Raw genomic sequence first — 21,233 nt, 5'->3', positions numbered from 1 at the left:
CTAAGAGTTACAAATTTCATAGATCTTTCGACCTCGTACCACATTAAATCCTCATAGTGCCAGTCCAATTTGATCGTTCTTAACAAAAGGAGAAAAGGAGCTGCTGAAAAGCTTGATGATAAAAGAATTATCAACCCATAAAATACAAAAAAAATATTTATAGAGAAATCAGTGATGAGCGAGCATTCAGTATGAGTAGGAGGTTAATAATCCTGTCATGAAATTGATCGGACAAATTCAAATTTATCATCACGATGCTCGCCCCATCACAGAAAACTAAGTAGCAAAAAACTTATGATTACTTAGAAGAACAAGAGCAGGTTGAAATCATCAGAAAACATTGGATCATTACATCAAAATTGACACGATGTGTCTCAGACGACCGTCGTGAGAAATTTGTAATCCAAATTCATCACTTGATTCCACAGCCAAAACAAGTAATGAAAATAAAAACAAAAGGCGTAAAGAGAAGAAAGGGATGAAGATGTGAATGGAGGCGTGGAAAAACTCTACTCTTAAGTAAACCGCAACGGTACGTCTGAACTGCAGCCAAGCAGCTGGTGCTGCGCTTTATTTATAGGAAGGAGGCTGGAGCTTTTGTTATTAGGGTTTTTATCTTTGTGTTTGACGATCCTGTCCCTCTTCTTTGATTTCTATCATTTCGAGGATCTATCGCCTCATCCGCTCGTATCACGGTATTCATAGTTTTAATACCCGGCCTGATTTAAGATTTGAGTTTCGGGTTTTGATAGAATTGACCGGGTCAGTCTTTTAAAAAAAATTAAAATTATGTTGTTTTAGTAAAAAAACAAAAGCCAACGGGTTTGCAACCGGATCTTATCAGGTCAACTAGCCGACTTAGCGGAGTCACACCAGGTTTTTCATTACCCTGTTTTTTCTTCAACCGGCCTGGTTTCAGCTCCGGATCGACCCGTCGGGCTGTGCCGGATTTTAAAATTATGATGCTAACATTTGTGGACCCCATGCATGGGTTATGATTGAACATTAATATAATCTTTTTTTATATTATTATTTATTTAATGTTTTAAAATAAAATTTTTTATTTCTAAATAAAAAATATCTATTAACTTGTTTTTTGAATTTGAAATATTTTTTTAGAGGGTGTTTGAGAATAAAAATGTTTTTTATTTTTTCTAGAAAAACACTTTTATGAAATTATTTTCTCCACTTTTCATTTAATATTTGGTAATCTTAAGAAAAAATAATTGAGAAAAAAATATTTTTTGGCCGGAGTAAAAATTGGTCTTAAAAAAAAATGTTTTTATTTTATTTTATTTGCAAAACACTTTCAAAAATTTTTTTTTTAGAAAAAAACAAACACTGTCATTTTTTTTTATTTGTTTTATTTTAAATAATTTATAAAATTAGAAAAGAATTTTAATTTCATCCTCCTTTAATTTTTTATATATTAGATCTGGTCATTTTCTTTTGATTGTCATTATTTTTATTGAAAATCATGAAATTAAAATTGTTTTTTTTTTATTTTATCATCCTTCAAATCTTTTTATTTGTTAAATTTAATTTCATGATTTTTTAAATTCTTTTATCTATTAAATTTGTTCATTTTTTTTATTTTTTTTTATTTTTATTAAAAATCATGAAATTGATTTTTTTTAATTTTATTGACCTTTAAATCTTTTTATCCGTTAAATTTGATCTATATGTTTTTAATAAACTTAGAAAAAAAACATTAATGAGTTAATTTTGGGTAATTTTTCTTGGCATAGCAAAATATTCAAAATTATTTTTCAACTTATTTAACATGAAATTACAAATAATCTACTTTTCAATAATTTATTTTCTATAAAAACTATTTTAAAAAAATATTTTTCAACAAACAAAGATATCCACTTGTTTTTTTATAATATTTAATCATCAATGATGCAAGTTTGAAATGAAATTACTTCAAACAAAAATCTTCAATTGATTTAAATAAAATCTAATACGCAAGCTTTCCTTCTTTTGGATAGTATTTTCTCTCTCTTAGAATATCAAAGCTCATGAATTTTATAAATCCTATCCACTCTGAACTTTTCAAAAATTTCATATATATTATTCGTGCTCATAGCTCTTAAAATCTCTTGGCTATCTCGAAAATATCGACTGCTCTGAATTGAGTTTAGTTATGACTAATAATATTGTCAATTACTTTTTAAACAATAAATTTATAATTTTTTCTATGTAAAATATGAAAATAATGATGTATTTAGAATTTATTTAGTATAATATTTGCACGACAAGCTTTCAACCTTACATTGGTGGGACACATTTGCACGACAACATTCACAAATATAAAATCAAATGAAGTTTTGTGAAAAACAAGGTATTCGTGTATTCTTTTTTTCTCTCTCTCAAAATAATGTCACTCATTTTGTAAATTAGTATATGGTTTATAAAAGACGTGGAAATTTTCTCGATTTTTTTTCCCAGACACACAGACTAATTTTTATTAATCGAATATTTTTTTGGAAGTGAGGAAAAATAGAAAAGAACAAGTACAAAATTATTCCTAACAGGACAAAATGGTTTTAATGGCCTTTGCTTCATTCAACGATGTCGTTTGTTACCTAAATAAGCCAACAACGTTGTTATTAAACCCCGTCTATCATGTTAGGTATATTTAAAATCTTATCAAAGTTGAGTTTTAATAAAATAAAATGAGAATTAGTCTAGTTAAAACCAAACAATTACATGGTCAACCATAATCCATTCAAAATTATTTCTTATCTTTTTTAAAAATTCAAAATAATATTATTTTAGCTTAAAAAACCAAAATGAAATCATTTTAATTTATTTAAGTTAATTTACTTATTATAAAAAGAAACGGATCATATAGCATTCAAGTTTAGATTTTGTTTGATTACGTCATACAAATTATGTTTTATATTTAAAACATAATTTTTATGTTCCTTTAAATGAAATGAAATTTACATCACACATGTATGATATGTTTTTTTATATAATGTATATGTTTTTAATTGAAAAATATTAAAATATATATTTTTAATTTTTACATAGAATATCAAATTATTAATAGAAAAATTAAATATAATCTTAAAAACATTAAAAAATAAGAAGCTAAACGGAAAATAATTAACTTTGGACAAGAGTCACACACCACCATGTCTAGAAAGCCAGTGGGGCAGCAACGTACGCATTTCACTAGGCAGGCTCACCACCGCATAGAGGAGCGAGTGAGCACCGTCCCCAATAAACGGCAACGCAACGAATTTACTGAAACCAACCACCCGACAAATTGCCTCCAAAACCACCATGTCATATGATGGATTCCCTCCTTTCATCTCCGCCCAACTCCAGTACCTCCTCAATCACTATCCTCACACGATCCAGGTAAAAATTGCCTCGCAAATCCCTAACCCTAGGTATTATACGAAACGCTAATCCGATTTGCAATTATGCGATTTTCAAATTCGGGTTATGTTGGCTTAATTAGCTTGTTTTGCAGATTGAGCAGGCACGGTCAGGCACCAGGTACTTCCCTGGAAGTCTTGATCGATTCACATTGCTCATTCCTTACTGTTTAGACTACATGAAATGTTAGTATCATTGTTTTTGTTTTCTTTTATCAACTGATCGAGTGTTTACTCATTTATTGTGGTTAGGGTTAATTTTGATTTCTTTTTATTTATTACAGGGGATGTTATATACAATGCTGAATTTCCATTAGCTGCACCGGATGTTATATTTGGTGCTGAGGATGAAGATTTCCATCCCTTTCATGTCCTATGCGGCGAGGACGGGGATTCGAGGCTAGTTAAGAACAGTTTGACCGATTGGAACAATAAAGATCCTACGCGGCTGTTGGCTCTCGTAATTGAATTGAGGTTGAGGACCTGAATGTTTTAGGAGTGGGTAGTGTTGACACTTTTTTAGTCTTGGTTGTGACTTGTGATTGGATTTTGAATTCTGTTTTCCAGGGATAAATATAGGTCTTACCAGGAGAAACGAGTGGGAGAAGTTGATGATGATAGGTTGAAGTTTGAGATTAGTACTATTGTGTCCAGGGAGGTAATTTTTTGACTTGCATCTTTTGTATAATGCTAATGTCTTGACATTTGGCTAGGACATCGTTGGTAGTTACTTGTTTTGTGTAGAAAAGATTACTGTATTGTTACTTTGTTGTCACTGCTTTTCTTTGTACTATTGGTGATTAGTTTTCTGCATACCACTGAAACTCCAGTCATTGTGCTGCAGGGAATTGAAATGCATATGAGTTCCGGTGTTGAAAAGGTATTTGTTGAAATGAAAACGTTTTTATTTATTTTAACTGGGTTCTATGAAGTGATCAAATATATCCACCGCTTGGGTTGGTATTTAACTACATCACTGGTTTCTATGCCTTTGAATTTTAGTGTAGCCAGAAGAGGTTAAGTTTGCAGTGCCTTTAATGAACATGAATATAAATAAAATGGTGCCTGCATGCCCCTGGAGACATCCACAAAAGATATACTTACAGGTTGGATATTTCTTCTGCTATCCTTGTATTTGAAGTTTCCCTTGAATTCTTTTTATTTCCTTCTTTCTGTCCCATTTTCTCCCTCTCCCTTTCCTTTTTATTTTGTGTCACAACTGCAATAGTTTTGTGAGTCTTTTCTTGATCGGTGCAGGTTATATATCCTGTTGGTAGAAAGTATGCACCTTCTCCCTCAGCACCTCGTCTGAAATTAATGTGCACTCCTGAGTTGAAAGCCCTGTTTTCCATTGATGATGTCAAACTTCCTTCATGGTTGGATGGAATGTAAGCTATGCATATAATTTTTTCTTCAAGTCTTTGGCATGTGTACATGTTGCTTTTTGTATGAAGATTTGCATGACTTGTTTTTATTGGTTCTTTTCTTCTGAAAAGGTGCATGGCTGAATATCTTCCCCACCTGGAAGAACTCCTTCAGAGACAGGTTAGCTTATTTCTTCCATCCAGTGATTCCTTTTAGTTGAGATATTGCTCGCCTACCATTTTTGCTAATAAAAGATTTTCTTTCCCATTTTGTAGGTCTTGGAGGCAGTTGCTCTAATTGATGTTAGAAGGCAGTTTATCGAGGCATTAGCCCCACTGCTTGGAAGGCCACTAGAAGCTGATCCAGTAAGCATCCTAGGCACTTTGTATACAGACATTTTTTTTAATCCATCAAGAGTGACTGGTGTTAACCATTGCTTTCCTTGTCAGGTTTTTTGCAGAAAGGCTTCTTTTCTTGTCTGCTCTGGACCCTTTACGATCATGGTATAGTAAGATCTTCTCCAATTGTAAATCATATTAAAAGGGGTGGGGCAAGTTTCTGTAATATTATATATAAACATAGGGAAAGAGTGAATGCCAAACCTAAATTGTTTCAGGAGGTAATTTACCCCTGATCTTCACTATATCATATTTTCAGGCCTGTATCAAAGGAGATTGTTAGCTCTAAGTATTTGAAGGTTTTCTTTTTGCCACAGCACAGTTAAATTTTCATCAAACACACGTTACTTTTCATTGTCTGGCTGTGAAAACTACTTGACAATAATTGTTTGGTGTTTGGCTTGTATTGAAAAATAAATGTTGAGAAAGAAAAGATAAGAATTAATTAGTGATGGGGCCAGGATTTAACGACAAAGGAAGTCTTGTAAAATATTTTCTTCTCTTAAGAACCTTGAGTTGTTTTTCCTTGTTTTAAGTTTCTTTTCCTTTGACTGTAAAATATTTTCCTTTGACCATGTTTTCCTAGGTGAGCCAAACATGGAAAATGAGAAAAATATTTTGCTGAAGGATATTTTACATGAAACAAATGGGAGCCTAAGTTGAGATCAAGTTTGGTAGTCAGTTGTATACTGGGGATGTAGATGATAGGAAAAGCTTAGAAAGTTATTTCAATGGAAATATTTTTTTCTGTGCATGTTTTAACATAATTTGGCTGTTTATATGAACTTGATTTCCTAAACTGCAGCTGCATGTTTTCCTTTCAACCAACTTTCCAAAACAGCAGCCTTCTCTGATGTTTCAAAGTACACAGGTGATCATATTTCTTTATTCCAGTTTAAAATTTATGGATTATTCATCTGTGAATGTCATTGTCATGCTCTTTTGTGCATGCAAGTGTTGCTAGAAGGATATTAAGACATGAATCTGGTGCAAATTCCTTTTATATGTGCCATTTACCAAGAATACTTGTATTGATCCTTGTCATGGGAGGAGGCAGGATCAGGTCCCACCAGATACTTTCATCTATTACGTGCTTGATTTCCTATTTCCCACTCGCAGCATGGCCTTGCTCTTGACTAGATTTAGAATTGATCTATCATCCTGAAGAATACAGGTTGATTTGCTTCACAAAGGGTCGTATATCTTTTCTGTGTGCCATTGTATGATGTTTTTATACTAAAATTAAGCATAAGAAGCTTGCTGTTTTTGAAAGTTCCCCGTCAGAATCAAGTCGACTGCTGATGTAGTCTCTTGTATTATCAAATGCTCAATTTGGGTATAAAACCTTGCAGTAATGATTGAAGCTCATTTAATTTATGGAACCATTTATTTCCTATCATTGACTGAGCAAATGGTTTGCATGCAAATACTCTCCTTGACTGGCTTATAATATTTGTGTATAGCATTTCAATTCCCTTGGCATGCCAGTCAAGTCGCCTCTCATTACAGAGTATCCATGGAGTCCTAGATGGGAAACCTCACAAATGGCTGACCGGATCTCGTGAGTTCAATTTATTTTCAACTCTTAATCTTACTTATTTTTGTTAGTAACTTGTCCTTCTAATCACATTCGTGTGCTATTTGCTTCTGTGATCCAATTTTACCAGTGACTTTTTGGTGGATGAGTCGCTAAATTTCAAAAGGCACTGCAACGAATCTCACCTTCAACACTAGAGCAATGTGTTGAGAACCTGTTATCTTTCCTTGATGCACAGCAGCCCACACCATTCAAGTTGTCCAAAATCGCTTCATGAATTAGTACCACGTTCAATCATGGTGGAGTAATACGGTCATCACTCATCCCGTGTTGTAATTAGTTCGGTGTTAAGTAACCTTTTCATTTTATTGTGAAAGCATTGAAAAGCCTACTGGTACCATCCTCTTTTCGTTTTATAACACATGATTTGCACTGTAAAGTTCAGTGGCAGACTGTTGAAATGGAAAAGATGGCCATTCATGGTGTCTGCATTAAAGTTTTCAACGACTTCAGAAGTTGTCTGATTCTCTGGATATAAAATCACCAAGCACTCTTTATAACTTCATTGATTATCTCCATGGCGACATGTTTTAAGCTTCCATGCATGGTAAAAAAGGAAAGTCGGGGTTTCCTAAATAATCATGGCGCCCCGTGGAACCCAGCTGGAGGCAACAATGATGAACATGCTACATTCCTCTGATCCATTTAAATCTTGTATTGTTTAGACTCTGCCTGTTTGTATTTCTATGTGGACCCAGATCTGCATCCACTTGGGGATGATAATTTGGCCCAGCACAGTATAGAAGTGATCCTGTCTAAAATATAAATTTAGTTGAATTATCATCTCTACTACTTAATTATTATTATCTTATTATTTAATCACACGCATACCAAAGGGTTGTTTGTTGTGGTATTTGGTTTTTAGTTTCAGTTTTTCTTAGAAAAAAAACTTGTTTGTTGACTTGATTTGATTTTTTTATTATTATATAAAAAAAACATCATCAGTGTTACCATAATTTTCAAAAACCATTTTCTTTGGTTTTGAAAACTAGCCGCCGGCTTGTGTTTTTTTTTTTTTTTTTAAAAAGAAGTGTTATGTTTCTATTTTCAAATTTGATTCTTAAATATGAAAAACTCGAAGGGTATCACATGACTTACATTTAACTCAACTACCAAGTGTGTTTATTTATTACTATTAATTTAAATTTAAAAATTATAAAAAAAATTGTGCTTATTTCTCGTAAAATATTTTACGTGAAAATTAATTAATAAAAAATATTTCACAATCAACATTAAAACTTAATTCATTCTATTTTAAATTTAAAATTTTTATAAAATATTTCAAAAATAATAATACAATACGTTTACAATTAATTATTTCAACCACCTCTTATTTTAGCAACAACTATCACTATTTTTATTACTTTCACAATTTCACTATCACTACCATTATTTTTTAAAAAAATTATAATTATTAAAAAATATTATTTAAATTAAATATTAAAAACACATTTTATCAAAAAGCATTACATGTAAAATATTTTACACAAAAAAAAAATTCTTAAAAAACAACCGACATGCTTGTAAGTTTTTTTTTTAAATCCAGATCGCTGATCCCAAACAGCACAAGTGACGGGGCCCCACCTTCTTAACGTGCCCACCCTCCCTAGAGGTGGTTAGTAATTAGTTAGTATCCGCCTGTCCCTCTGCTCCCTCACGTGAACAACACCTGGAAAATATCCTGCCCGCTCTCCTATTTGTATCATTTTAACCCCCGCCTCTCCCTCTCCCTCCATATATTAACTCCTCCCTCTCTCCTTCGTCACCCGTTTCTCTGTACAAATTAACGAAACAAGATGAGAGAGATCCTTCACATTCAAGGAGGCCAATGCGGAAACCAAATCGGTTCCAAATTCTGGGAAGTTATTTGCGGCGAACATGGAATTGATACTACCGGGAAGTACTCAGGCGACGCCGCGTCGTCTGATCTTCAACTGGAAAGAATTAATGTATATTACAACGAGGCTTCCGGCGGAAAATATGTGCCGAGGGCGGTCCTCATGGATCTTGAACCGGGTACAATGGAGAGTATTAGATCCGGACCGTACGGACAGATCTTTAGGCCTGATAATTTTGTGCATGGACAGTCTGGTGCTGGTAATAATTGGGCTAAAGGTCATTACACTGAAGGAGCTGAGTTGATTGATGCTGTTCTTGATGTTGTCAGAAAAGAGGCCGAGAATTGTGATTGCTTGCAAGGTATTTTTTCAACTTTTTTTTTTTAAAAAAATCTTCATTTATTTTTTTTATATTAGTTTTCTGAATGTGATTAACAGATCGATCGATTATTAGTTTTTTTTCGTTGATTTTCTGAAGAATTATTTTAATGATTTTGTGGTCTTTAATGTGCCGGATTCTTCTCTATTATAATTTATAACTGGCAGAATTCGGAAATATCTCCAACAGGGTTTTTTTATTTTTTTTTAATTTATTGTAGTTGTTGAATTATGGTGGTTCTGCTAGCCATGTTTGTCAGCATTGATGTTTTGGTATTACTTTAATTTTAGATTTTTCATTATTTAATTAATTTCACTTTGCGAATCTCGTAATCAAGCCTTGAAATCGGAATGTAATGTTTTTTTTTTCAATTTGTAGAAACTATGAACAAATAATTTTTTAGTTATCTCAATTTTCAATTTCGTGTTGTAGCTTTCTCATTGTTGATTATCTCATTCTCACCTATATTTTTTTTATATGCTGGTGGGTCATTACTCATTAGGGCTGTTGCCATCCTTAATTAATTATTCCTTTGTTTTGGTTGTTTTTATATTATGGGTTGTTGATAAGGCTGATGAGCTGTATCAATACTTCAATAGACCCCATTCTTGTCTGGTGTGGATACTGAAGGATAAGAATCTTGTTCTACTATGTAATTGGAGAAAAAGATACGATGGTGTCTGATTTTTATGGTATCATGGACCAGCAGGACAGTGCAGCGACTTGTCTTTTTACATTTATAATGCTGACACTAAAAAGTAGATCTTGGAGTTAGAGCACCGCACCCAAAAAAGTAATAATCATGTAAGTGAGCTTTAAGAGACAAAAAGAAAAACAATCAAATCATTCATTTAAAATTCCTTTCCCATGTTTCATGATGAAGAGCACCATTAATCATGTCAAAATGGCTGGAATCATGCCTGTAGTTTATGATCTGGATCTGGATCTGAATTACACATGGGAAAGGAATTTTTAACAGCGGCAACGACAATTAGTGCCACATTTGTCTTCTTTGATGTTAAATGTTGATTCAAATTATATATATATGTATGGATGTCTGATTGTCATTAGAACGACGAAAAGGTGGACATGTAAAATTGCTATTGGTGATTAGCCAAACGAGTAAATCATGACTTGAAATCACGAGTTCTTTGAGACAGGTCAGAGGAGGCTATCTGTATAAAGCCGTAGTTAACCTTTGGTTCTTGCATGAGTTCATGTCTGGATCTTGCATAACTTCATGCTCTTCAGGATTTTGCTGGGAATGTATGACTGCTTGGCATTTTGACTGTTTTGAAATTGCTATTGTTTGGGTATGTGCTAGCATCCATCAACAACTTCTTTGTCACGAGGGATTTAAGGAGAAATAATTATCAATCCTCCAACCTGACTTTCCCAAGAAAGCTGATATTTTACAGTTTGGTTTTGGTGAAAGCTGGCTATTTATTTTTCTTGTTTATTCTGTGTTGGAAGATGGAACTCATTTGTCTCAATTTTTCTTGACCAGGCTTTCAGGTATGCCACTCGCTTGGAGGTGGTACAGGTTCTGGCATGGGAACACTTCTGATTTCAAAGATTCGAGAGGAATATCCTGACAGGATGATGCTTACATTCTCTGTTTTCCCTTCACCAAAGGTCTCAGACACAGTTGTGGAGCCATATAATGCCACCCTCTCAGTGCATCAGTTGGTAGAGAATGCTGACGAATGCATGGTTCTTGACAATGAAGCACTTTATGACATCTGCTTCCGGACTCTAAAGCTTAGCACTCCAAGCTGTGAGTTACTAATTGTCCTTTGGAGTAACTATCGTTAGATAGAATACAGTTCTATTTCATTAATGCTAAACCATAGCTTCTTTCTACCCAATTTTGCAGTTGGTGACCTTAACCATTTGATCTCTGAAACTATGAGTGGTGTGACATGCTGTCTGAGGTTCCCGGGCCAGCTCAACTCTGACCTTCGCAAGCTAGCTGTAAACCTGATCCCATTTCCACGTCTTCACTTCTTCATGGTAGGGTTTGCACCTCTCACATCTCGCGGTTCCCAGGGGTATATCTCCCTCACCGTCCCAGAGCTGACCCAGCAGATGTGGGATTCCAAGAACATGATGTGTGCTGCTGACCCCCGCCATGGCCGCTACTTGACAGCTTCAGCCATGTTCAGGGGCAAGATGAGCACCAAAGAGGTGGATGAACAGATGATTAATGTGCAGAACAAAAATTCATCGTATTTTGTGGAGTGGATTCCAAACAATGTGAAGTCTAGTGTGTGTGATATTCCACCAAAGGGTCTGAAGATGTCATCAACTTTTGTGGGGAACTCCACGTCAATCCAGGAGATGTTCAGGAGGGTGAGTGAGCAATTCACAGCCATGTTCCGTCGCAAGGCCTTTTTGCACTGGTATACCGGGGAAGGGATGGATGAGATGGAGTTCACTGAAGCAGAGAGCAACATGAACGATCTAGTGGCAGAGTACCAGCAGTACCAGGATGCAACAGTTGAGGAAGATGGTGAATACGAGGAGGAAGGTGAGGAGAACTATGATGACTGAGAAGCATATGAATTGTGGCTATTTCCTTAACGCTGGAATGGGGTTTGACGAGTCTGCCGCCCTTGCTGGCTGTCACTATATTCTTTGTTGTTTTGAAATTCTCAGTTCCGCAAGGTGATCTCGTTAGTTTTTCCTATTGGGCACTCGAATAAGAAATTTCATGTTTGTTGGTTCCTCCCCACAAAGGGGTCCCAATTGTATTGTATTTCTTTCTATTGATGTTTCTCAATAGCGCTCAGGAATTATTTCCTGGAAGTGCTTGGGGCAGGGTATTGTTCATTTTGTTGTGAATTAATTACATATGAGAATGGATGTGATACTACCAATGCAGATATTATGTATATATATATTATACTTTTTGAAAGAAAAAAAAGAGAGGAGAAAATGGTCATAAAGTTACCTTGAAGCTCCGATAACGATACTACTATTATTGCTAGAAAAATCATTTAGCTTTGACAAATCAAATTCAATGATACAAAAAAAATCACAAACGATAAACATAATAGGGTAAATAAATTATATAAAGATATCGAAATTTATTTGCCTTTAAGTTTTTTGTATGGTCCACTTTGATTATTGTCGGTGATTTTTTTTAATATCATTAGATTCGTTTTGTCAAAATTTTTCTAATGATATCAATTGTGTTGTTATTAGAGTTTTGATATTTTTTTTTCTCTTTTTTTTATTTATTAAATCTTATATACAATAATTTTTTAATTTAAAAGAGATCAGAAATGACACTCAAGACTCATAAATTATATATATCATTTTCAACTTGTTAATTTATATTATTTTTTAAAATATTTTGTACATTGTATTATTTTATCAATATGATTAAATCTTTTAAAAAAATCGTTAAAATAAATGCGTGCTTTCCATAATCCAATACAATCCTCATCATTTCTTTTCTTTAATTTATCCCACTTGCAATAATAAATTCACAAATACAACTATGAAATCACTTCACAGATAGGGATAAGGAACGAGTAAGAGAGTGAGAGGGTATACTATTATTTGACGGAGTTCATTGCATAAAAGTAAAACTGGGTATGAAAGCAGGCACCTAGAACTGAGAGCAGCTTGCTTCGCTATCTAATTATAAGAGCAAAAATCAAAGTTATTCAACCCGGATTAGCTCATGATTTGACCCAAGATTTAATAAATTAATTTGAATTAATTTAAAATAATATCTTCTAACATTTTCTTAAGTTAAAACAATGTAGCTTTTAAAAAAAAATTAAATTGAATGAATTAGCCTGTTTTACCGATCGGGTTTAATAAGATCAATTTTCATTTAGTTTAATTTAAAATTTGAAATAATTACCGAATTGTTAAATTAAATCAAAACCCTAGAGTTAAGAGTTTCGGTGCCAAAACTTAAGTTGATTGAGACTTCTTAACCATTTTACTATATTGTGAAAGATCAAGATTGGATCTACACAAGAGAAGATTATTATCTCTCTAATGAAATTTCACATTTTAGATCAAAGTCTTTGTGTTAACACTGACTAAACTATATCATTCAGCCCGACCTACTACTATAGTAATTAATCAAGAAGCATAGGTAAAAGAAAAAAATATTCCTGCAATAATTGTATTTTAGCCTATTTTCTTTATAAATTTTGAAACATTTCGTGTCCTATCTCAGATTTTCATGGACAAGATTTCACTCAAAGTAATATAATTGTTTGAATCATGGTTCGAGTTGTTCACTAATATAAGACTATTATTCTATTATATTTTTATTTTTTCAATAAAAAAAATTAAAAACATGTTTTATTTATTGAAAATGTAGTCAAATTTTTCAAAAACAAAAAAAAACACTAAGATTACAATTATTTTTCATAGAAAATCAAAACTATAATTTATAATAATCATCTTAGATAATTTTAGAATGTTATTTTTATTTTATTTAAATTAAAAATTATAATAAAAAAGTTATACTGCTAACTCAAAAAATATATATTAAATCTATAATAACAAATAAATTTATTACATTATCTAAATATAAAAATAATAATTTTAATCTTTTCCCTATATAAAAATTGTAAAATTACAAATACAGCTCATTCACTTGTGTTAAAATTACATTACATATCCGTTTCGAACTCTTTTCTTTTTTTACCTCCAATTCTTATTTTCTTCATGTAATTTTGAATCCATGTTGCTTGTCAATCCGAGCCATCTAATTAAAATTAATAAATTAAATCACACCATTTTATAATTTACCCAAATCATAATAAGCAATTAAAGAGACTAAGAACATGTTTGGAAACGCGGTTCAAACCGCGTCCCAAAAAATTTTTAATTTTTAATTTTTTACTAAAATTTAATATGGTTTGTACGTTTTGGATCGTTTTGATTTTGCTGATGTCAAAAATGATTTTTTAAAAATAAAAAAACATCATTGGCATGTATTTCAGCATAAAAAAATTATTTGAAAAACAACCGCTACCACACTGTCAAGCACTCTCTAAATAAACAAAACAATACTTAAAAAATAAAAAATAAAAACTACCTTACTATTAGCAATATTGACCATAAATGAGAGCAAAGACGAGCGGGCCTGGGGACCCTTGAGCCTTTCAACTCTTACAAACCTAAGCAAATAATTCGGGAAAAATCATCTCCTTGGGAGATTTTCTAATTTACAGCTAGATACCGCACTAATCACTAACATATCTCATATTAATTACTATATGGATTAAAGGGGGAAATGAGATCAAGGAAGAAACCAAGATCATCTAAATGAGAATCGTGATTTACTAGAGGAATTAAAGCTCTTATCCTTGCAAATGAGCTTCCTTCTTTGTCTTGCTTGAGCAGCGATGGCCCTTTTAACCGCTGCACTCCTGTCATTAACAAACAGTTGTTTAGAGTCCATCCAAACAGGCTCCCCAACAGTTAGATTCAGATCAGGGATGCCACGGGGGCCCGTGCCATCACTGGCACTGGTAGATTGGAACAAGGACACTCTTTGGCCATACGGGTTTGGATAATTACAACCCATTTCTTGATTGTTGGCATTCCTATCCACCATATAGGGCGGCGGCTGCGGCGGCTGCTGCTGCTGCTGATGATGATGATGATGAACTCTGATGCCAGGCATAGGTCGAGGAACATGGTTTTGATCATCAACAACAGGAGGACATTTGACAGTTGATTGGACTGAATTCATGCGTGGAAGATTCAACTGATCTTCTCTTTTAATAAAACCCATGTTTAGCTGTAATATTTTTTAACATAAAACATAAGTTAATAATATAATTAAAGTAGAAAAGATTTAGAAACCCAACAGCATCAAATAAAAGCAATGAAAAAGACTAAAAAAGGAGCATTGATTCATCAGGAGGAAAAGATAGATTACCTCTTGTTTCCTTGCTTTCAACAAAGAATTTCTAGCTTTCAAATGCTCATAATATCGAGTCACCTTTTGAATCTCCTGTTTCAAACAATTCCACAGAATCATGAAGGATATATTAGTACCCACACCATCTGTAGTTTTGCTTGCTTGAAGAAAGGAACAGCAAAAACATAATTAAAAACAGAAGATAACGTAGCAAGCATGCCATGTATGGCAAAAATCCAAGAAAAGGACAAGATTTGTTCCCAGAATCTTGAAATAGTAAGAAAATAAAGAAAACTCACCCCTCTTAACAATTCATTGCTATCAATAATTTGGTTTGTAATCTTCAGCAAATCCTCTCTTCTCTGCATATATTCAAGAAAATAAAAGAGAATCAGCAAACAGAGAATCTTTATTTTGGTAAAAGAGAAAACATGGTCAAATCTGAAGAACAAAAGGAATCTAAAACCCGTTAAAGAGCTAAAATTGCAGATAAATCCCAGCAATCAAAACCCATTAACAAAAAAAAAATCACCAAGAAAGTGCCACGTATCATATCCAAACAGGGGATTGAAAAGGACAATCAGAGAAGCAGAATTTGAAAGAACATACCTTTTTAGTGTAGACTTTCCTCTTCAAGCGCTTAGGCCTCTCATCGGATTCACTTGGAGAGAAAGAAAGCGGTGTTGCAGGGCTAGTCGCCGGTTCAGCTTTGACGGTGATGGGTCCCTCTGGTTCAGTAGCAACAGCAGGAGGAGGAGGAGTAGTAATAGCAGGGCCCACAGGAACGGATAATATCGGTGTTTGGGAAGGCGACGCTGATGTTGGTGGTGAGTGAACGGCGCATCTTGGACCCAAATTGGCCTCCGCAGATCTCCTCCTTGTACCACCCCATGAGAATGGAAGCAGAGAACCATACTTAGATACAGCAATTAAACGAGGGAAATCTAACAAGATTTCAGCAACCTCAATTTCATCACCTCCGAAATCTTCGTAAAGACTACAGTAATCGTGCTTGAATGCCATTGTTTCTCTGCTTTCTTTCTATCAATTCAACTCCCTTTCTCTCTCTCTTTTATTTTCTTTTTTCTCCAATAGAGAAAAAAATAATAATGGGGGCCTCTCTCTTTCGCCGAGAGAGAGAAATCAAGAAAGAAACATTGGATTTTTTTAAGAGGAGAAGATACGAGGGAGGTGGGGGGAGAGAGAGAGGTGGGGGGGAGAGATTGTGTTACTTGGAGACAGGGTTTCGCTTGTTTATGAAACAGGAAAAAGGATGGCAACGTGCCACGTGTCGTGACAAGGGAGCATGAATTTCTGTTCTAGGGTTTTGATGATGAAGAGTATTGATTTTTATTTTTTTTTTCTATTTATTATTAACAGATGAGTGGGACAGTATTGTAGAAGGAGGAGACTTGAAAGTGGAAACCATCTAGCTTCCTTGTATCATGGATAGAAGGGGCGGTAAGAATTGAGGATTAGTTGCTGTCACTGAGCCACTTCCAGTGAGCTTCCAAGGGTTAAAATTCATCAAGTAATTCGGAAGGTAAAAAACTTCGTGCAAGTAAATTATTTTTCCTATGTACTTCCGAAAATAAGAGGACTTCGACTTGACATTTGACTGTTTGACTTTGTGTATAATAGTGTATTTGTATACATCATCTTTTCTAGTCCTCAATTTACTTTTTTATTTTTTTAAAAAGTTATTAACTTGAGTTTTATAAATTTTAAAATTATTAAAAGTTTATATTACTCGCATGATTAATTGAAATGCGCGTAAACTAGTTTACGCATCTATATTAATAAAAAAATCTTATTATTCACCAAAATAATAATAATAATAATAATAATAATATTTTTTTTAACAGTTTCTATAAGCAGTTAAAATTTAATGAAATAATTCAAATATAAAATGGTAAGTTAATTGGCAATTGTGGGTTTTAGTTAATAGTTAGATAACTTCATACAATACAAATTAAAATATATTATAGAGTTTTATTTCTGTTTTGTTTAATTCAATATTAAAAGATAAAAATAAAAAAATTCAATTATAAAAAAAAATCTAAAAAACTCCTAGTCAATTCAGTTAACATGTAAAAGCCATAAATCTAATTTTAAGATTAGAATAACCTCATAAACAAAATAAATTAAAATAAATTATAAAATTTAATTTTTAATAAACCTAATATTAAATTGAGATTACAAGTACAGAGTTAAGGTATACAATATATATGGAATTTTAGGCTGGGTAGTGAAAGCTAAGTGCAAACATTGATACACCTCGACGTATACATTAAGAGCATGTGCTTAGCATGAATTTGACATTCATTCCTTGAGCTAACAATGCGTGTGTCCTTTTTCATTTAAAACTTATAGGCATAATTGAGGCTTGTTTAATGATTGATTTAGAAAATCTTGGTTATTGAATTATCAAGTCAATTGGAGCTGGTCATTTATTAAAATAAAATTTTTTTTTAAAAAAAATCTTAATTCCATTTTTATCAAGTTACTAAAAATTTAGTCAGTCTAATATTTTTTTGATTTATTCTAAATTTGACATAGATTCAATTTTAAATTACATATTTTTCAAATCAATTTATATAACAATTTAAAATCTAATTTGAAAGTCACCATTCCCTTATCATTTTCTAAAAGCACCATAAAAAACTAGAAAGTACTTTTGCGTTTTAAAAATATTTTTTAGAGTTTTTATTATTTTTGTTTTTAATTATTATTTTTATGATTTTGGATTGTTTTAGTGTGTTGATATTAAAAATAATTTTTAAAAAATAAAAAAAATATAATTTTAATACATTTAAAAAATAATCATTATCACACTATCCATTATTATCTTAATAATTACGTGGTTGTTGTTTTAACGAGAAACACCTGATGGTTTACTTCACCTGAGAATAATCAAATTTACTCATAATATTTGAAGGGGAAGCGTCAAATTCTCGTTAAAGCAGCGACGTTACACTGCATAAAATAGAGAAATAAAAGTATTAAATGAAGGGGAAGTTAAGTAACGTCCGAGGAACTCTATGGACAAGAATTAATCTCTGTCTAGGAATTCAGCTAAGAATCAGGGGATAGGTTGTGTTTCGAACAATTTGATGTGGGAAGAGGGGATTTGAACTGAGATAGCCTTTTAACGACCACTAAGCTATGCTCCAGCTTAGCAATGGCAATTTTTCAGACCCTGTGATTGATTGATGTGGGCATTACTTTTTACTCTAAAGTTTTTTTAAAAAAGAAAATCCTGTATCGAAAACCAAGAGGCAAATGCACTGATACGTGCCACAAATCGCCATTTCCACGCAAAATCTCTGTCGCCTTTTCGATTGCCAGTTGCTACGAAACTATCCAATCTGAGAAAGTTTGAACGGTCGTTTTCAGGCGAAGGGAGGTCGAAAAGTAAAGCAACATCGCATAAATTTATCATAGAAAACACTCGGTGGTTTTTGTTTTCACTTTTCACGTCAATTAGATAAAAGGATAATAACAGTATTGATATAACGTCCCGGTTTAACATCGCGGTAATTTTTATTTTTAAAATATTTTATAAATTAAAATAATAAGTTTTTTACATAATTTTCAATAATATTAATATGGTGATTTAAAAAAAAAAACAACATATAGGAGAAGAAGAAAAGAGGGCTCGGTGTGAGACAGTATCAATAACCATCTATAGTTACCTGAACTCCTGCTTCCTTCTCGGTGGAATCACAGCACTCAATCTTCTTCCAAAACTTCTTTCAGCTTTTTGTAGGAGCGTGTCCCTTTTCCCAAAATTACTCCTTGTTTTTGTTTTTGTTCTTTCTTTCTGGCCATTTGAGTGAAATCTGGACCGGGAAATACATCAATCATTACTTTCGGATTTATCTACTGCACTGTATTTGTGAGGATAGAATGTGAGAGAAGAAAAATAGTGAAGATATAAAATGTTTGAGGTGAAAATTGTGATTTTCTCCTCCTCCTCCTCCTCTTCTTCCTCTTATACAATTAGTCCCAACTTGATTTAAGCTCGGTTTTTCTTGGCTTGTTGTTAATCCGAGCGGATTCAATTGACTCAGTTAAATCCACGTTAAATTTTATCAAATCAAATTTAAGGGGTTTTCTTATAATTTTTATAAAAAAATTATGGTGTTTTGTTTTAAAAATATTAAAATAATATTATTTTAAGGTTTAGTCGACTAACCTAGAGCTGAGTAATGTCTTAAACCGGTTCGATAACTATGGTTTGTTTGGATGAGAGATAATATGGGGGAGATTCGGAGAAAATAATGTTTATTTGCTTAAAAGGGTGAAAAAGAATTATTGCCTCTGGAAAGTGGGAAACTAGAAGCACGCCTCATTTAAAATGCTTTGAAAAAATAAGGATAATAATGTCTTTTTCCTTGTAAAATTCCCTGCCCTTTCCTACCCTTTCAGGAGAATGGTTTTGGTGGGCCCATTTGGGGAGATTTTGTCTCCACTCTCTAGTTTATTGCACCCAGTTTTCCATAGCGCTACAAGGAAGGAAATGAACTTCCTCTTTCCATTCTCTCTCCAGCCCCTTTCTTTTCCTCCACGTCCCCTCCTCCCAAATAAGGCGTTATACTTCGTAGAATATCGCTGCATGTTTTTTTTTTTAGTTGTAAAGTGTTTTTTTATAAAAAAATATTTAAAATAATTATATTTTATATTATTTTAATATATTGATATTAAAAATAAATTTAAAAAATAAAAAATTTTTTTAATATATTTTCAAGTAAAAAATATTTTGAAAAGTAAAAACTATCATAATACTGAATAAGATGTTTTGATAAATTATGGAGTTGTAAATTGAAAAAGTAAATTAAAAAAATAAATTATAACTTTTTAAAAACTAAAATTTTAAGAGATTTTTTCAATAAAATCTATGTAAAACTGTGATATATATATATATATATATATATATATTATAACTAAATACTTTCAAGAATATAATTAAGACAAATAACTCAATTAATAAATTAATTATACTTTTTGATAGTCTCTCTCACAATTTATAAGCATATCTTCAAAGATTCTAGATTAAGATAATTATTTAACAGTTTTAATTATTAAATAGTTATAAATTTAAAATTTATATTTTCTTTTATAGTTAAAAATAATTAATAATATAAGATAGTATGATTTAACACAACCCCAAGCTTAAAAAACTTTGTGTCAGAGTAAGATACAAATCATATCTCCAATCTTCATCCTAGCAACTTAAATTTCAACACAAACAGTTGCTGCCTCGGGACTTGAAGGGTCAGCTTCGATTTTCACCAGTCTATCTTTCTGCTCCAAACTTGGAGGTCGCTCTTGGAGACGATCTTCATCCACCATGCTAGAACTTTCTTGTCCATCGATCTCTACTTTTATGGGCCTTTCACCAGTATTATGCACAGGAACATGCCTGTAACTTCTCCTACGTTTACTACCGCTACGTAACTCTAAATTGGGCATAAGTTTTTGGAGTTGCAGTAAGGTATTGGCAACTTCTTTTTCGTCATCGTTGAATAAACCAGGCCATATGACATTGTTGCTGTGCTTCATTGTTGCCAATCAACCCTTTGCGGAGTGATTTTGGCACAGAGAAAATAAGCAAAGTGACTAGAAGCAACTAGTTTTTAGGGCTCAAACAATTTTTTGCCTGATTGGCACGGTTTTCTTTTCTTTTCTTTTTATGAACAATCGATACCGAATTAATACCCGCATTAGAAAGTTATCAGTGGTATGGTCTGATTTGTATAATTGGAATTAGAATTTGGAATGGACTGGGTGGCTGTGTTTCACTTCCAATCCATTCCAAATTCTAATTCCAGCAATACAAATCAGACCACAATACTAAAATTACATGCTAGTTTTTTTAATAAGATAATCAGAATTTCAGCATGAATCTGGAACGGATTGGATGTCTAATTTCAGCGAACTATTCTCTTCGTTTAAAAATCAGATTTGTGATATTCATTGCATTATAACTTGAAGATTTTAAATATATCCATAAAAACTAAATCTAAAATAACCCACAATCTAGGTTCAGAATCGAGTTAAGGGGTTAAATATATTAACTCGGACTAATTTATCAAGTTAAAATAACGTTGGTTTTTTTTTTAGTAAAAAACAAAACATTATTTTATATAAAAAGAGTCAATAAAATGATTTTGATAAGGTTTCAGCCAGTCAAATTTTTTAACACCGAACCAAGGTCATGGAGATCCAAAGTCAACCCGCCATGCTAGGTTTAATATATGTGATAACGACCGTGAGAGTAATGACAATATATTATTTAAAGCCACGGTTCTCTATGCAAAATCCCCATATAGAAAGAAGGAAAAAAAAAATCCTCCAAC

The 21,233-nt window shown here is 32.7% G+C and overlaps 3 protein-coding genes and 2 non-coding genes across 9 annotated transcripts; 2 read left to right on the top strand and 3 right to left on the bottom strand.

The window, feature by feature from the left end:
* Nucleotides 1-186: 186 nt before the first annotated feature.
* Nucleotides 187-258, bottom strand: LOC112327666 (small nucleolar RNA Z105). The gene has a single exon (XR_002982090.1). It is a non-coding gene; the product is annotated as a small nucleolar RNA Z105 (small nucleolar RNA).
* A 67-nt stretch (nt 259-325) lies between these two features.
* LOC112327675 (small nucleolar RNA Z161/Z228) lies at nt 326-423 on the bottom strand. The gene has a single exon (XR_002982099.1). It is a non-coding gene; the product is annotated as a small nucleolar RNA Z161/Z228 (small nucleolar RNA).
* Nucleotides 424-3,146: 2,723 nt separating this feature from the next.
* LOC7493974 (uncharacterized) lies at nt 3,147-7,257 on the top strand. 5 transcript variants are annotated; one of them, XM_024600313.2, is made up of 13 exons: nt 3,147-3,372; nt 3,488-3,513; nt 3,677-3,866; nt 3,960-4,050; nt 4,237-4,272; nt 4,400-4,498; nt 4,650-4,780; nt 4,889-4,937; nt 5,033-5,122; nt 5,207-5,260; nt 5,961-6,026; nt 6,619-6,716; nt 6,823-7,257. In XM_024600313.2, exons 1-13 carry the CDS (start codon nt 3,302-3,304, stop codon nt 6,887-6,889), a joined length of 1,068 nt encoding a protein of 355 aa, XP_024456081.2. In that variant the 5' UTR covers nt 3,147-3,301; the 3' UTR covers nt 6,890-7,257. The 5 variants fall into 5 exon arrangements, with proteins under 5 accessions (XP_024456081.2, XP_024456079.2, XP_024456080.2 ...); XM_024600311.2 differs by having other exon boundaries at nt 3,147-3,404; XM_002307692.4 differs by having other exon boundaries at nt 3,148-3,372; nt 3,488-3,578.
* Nucleotides 7,258-8,394: 1,137 nt separating this feature from the next.
* LOC7477677 (tubulin beta chain) lies at nt 8,395-11,848 on the top strand. The gene is made up of 3 exons (XM_002307691.4): nt 8,395-8,951; nt 10,477-10,746; nt 10,846-11,848. Exons 1-3 carry the CDS (start codon nt 8,549-8,551, stop codon nt 11,520-11,522), a joined length of 1,350 nt encoding a protein of 449 aa, XP_002307727.1. The 5' UTR covers nt 8,395-8,548; the 3' UTR covers nt 11,523-11,848.
* A 2,175-nt stretch (nt 11,849-14,023) lies between these two features.
* LOC7477676 (uncharacterized) lies at nt 14,024-16,106 on the bottom strand. The gene is made up of 4 exons (XM_002306895.4): nt 15,481-16,106; nt 15,171-15,233; nt 14,890-14,964; nt 14,024-14,748 (listed from the first exon to the last, which is right to left on the bottom strand). Exons 1-4 carry the CDS (start codon nt 15,892-15,894, stop codon nt 14,263-14,265), a joined length of 1,038 nt encoding a protein of 345 aa, XP_002306931.3. The 5' UTR covers nt 15,895-16,106; the 3' UTR covers nt 14,024-14,262.
* Nucleotides 16,107-21,233: the final 5,127 nt, after the last annotated feature.

This window comes from Populus trichocarpa, chromosome 5, assembly GCF_000002775.5.
Source record: "Populus trichocarpa isolate Nisqually-1 chromosome 5, P.trichocarpa_v4.1, whole genome shotgun sequence".
NCBI lineage: Eukaryota > Viridiplantae > Streptophyta > Magnoliopsida > Malpighiales > Salicaceae > Populus > Populus trichocarpa.
The sequence above is the reverse complement of the archived record's forward strand: the minus strand, read 5'-3'. Positions and strand labels throughout refer to the sequence as shown.

Excerpts from the sequence above, each read along its gene's own strand:
- LOC7493974 (XM_002307692.4), top strand. The coding sequence starts at position 3,295 with ATGTCATATGATGGATTCCCTCCTTTCATCTCCGCCCAACTCCAGTAC. Across the intron at positions 4,051-4,236 it reads GTACTATTGTGTCCAGGGAG|GGAATTGAAATGCATATGAG; the intron begins GTAATTTTTTGA and ends ATTGTGCTGCAG. Across the intron at positions 6,027-6,618 it reads TGATGTTTCAAAGTACACAG|CATTTCAATTCCCTTGGCAT; the intron begins GTGATCATATTT and ends ATTTGTGTATAG.
- LOC7477677 (XM_002307691.4), top strand. The coding sequence starts at position 8,549 with ATGAGAGAGATCCTTCACATTCAAGGAGGCCAATGCGGAAACCAAATC. Across the intron at positions 8,952-10,476 it reads GAATTGTGATTGCTTGCAAG|GCTTTCAGGTATGCCACTCG; the intron begins GTATTTTTTCAA and ends TTTCTTGACCAG. Across the intron at positions 10,747-10,845 it reads AAAGCTTAGCACTCCAAGCT|TTGGTGACCTTAACCATTTG; the intron begins GTGAGTTACTAA and ends CCAATTTTGCAG.
- LOC7477676 (XM_002306895.4), bottom strand. The coding sequence starts at position 15,894 with ATGGCATTCAAGCACGATTACTGTAGTCTTTACGAAGATTTCGGAGGT. Across the intron at positions 15,234-15,480 it reads GGAAAGTCTACACTAAAAAG|AGAAGAGAGGATTTGCTGAA; the intron begins GTATGTTCTTTC and ends GAATATATGCAG. Across the intron at positions 14,965-15,170 it reads GCAATGAATTGTTAAGAGGG|GAGATTCAAAAGGTGACTCG; the intron begins GTGAGTTTTCTT and ends TGTTTGAAACAG.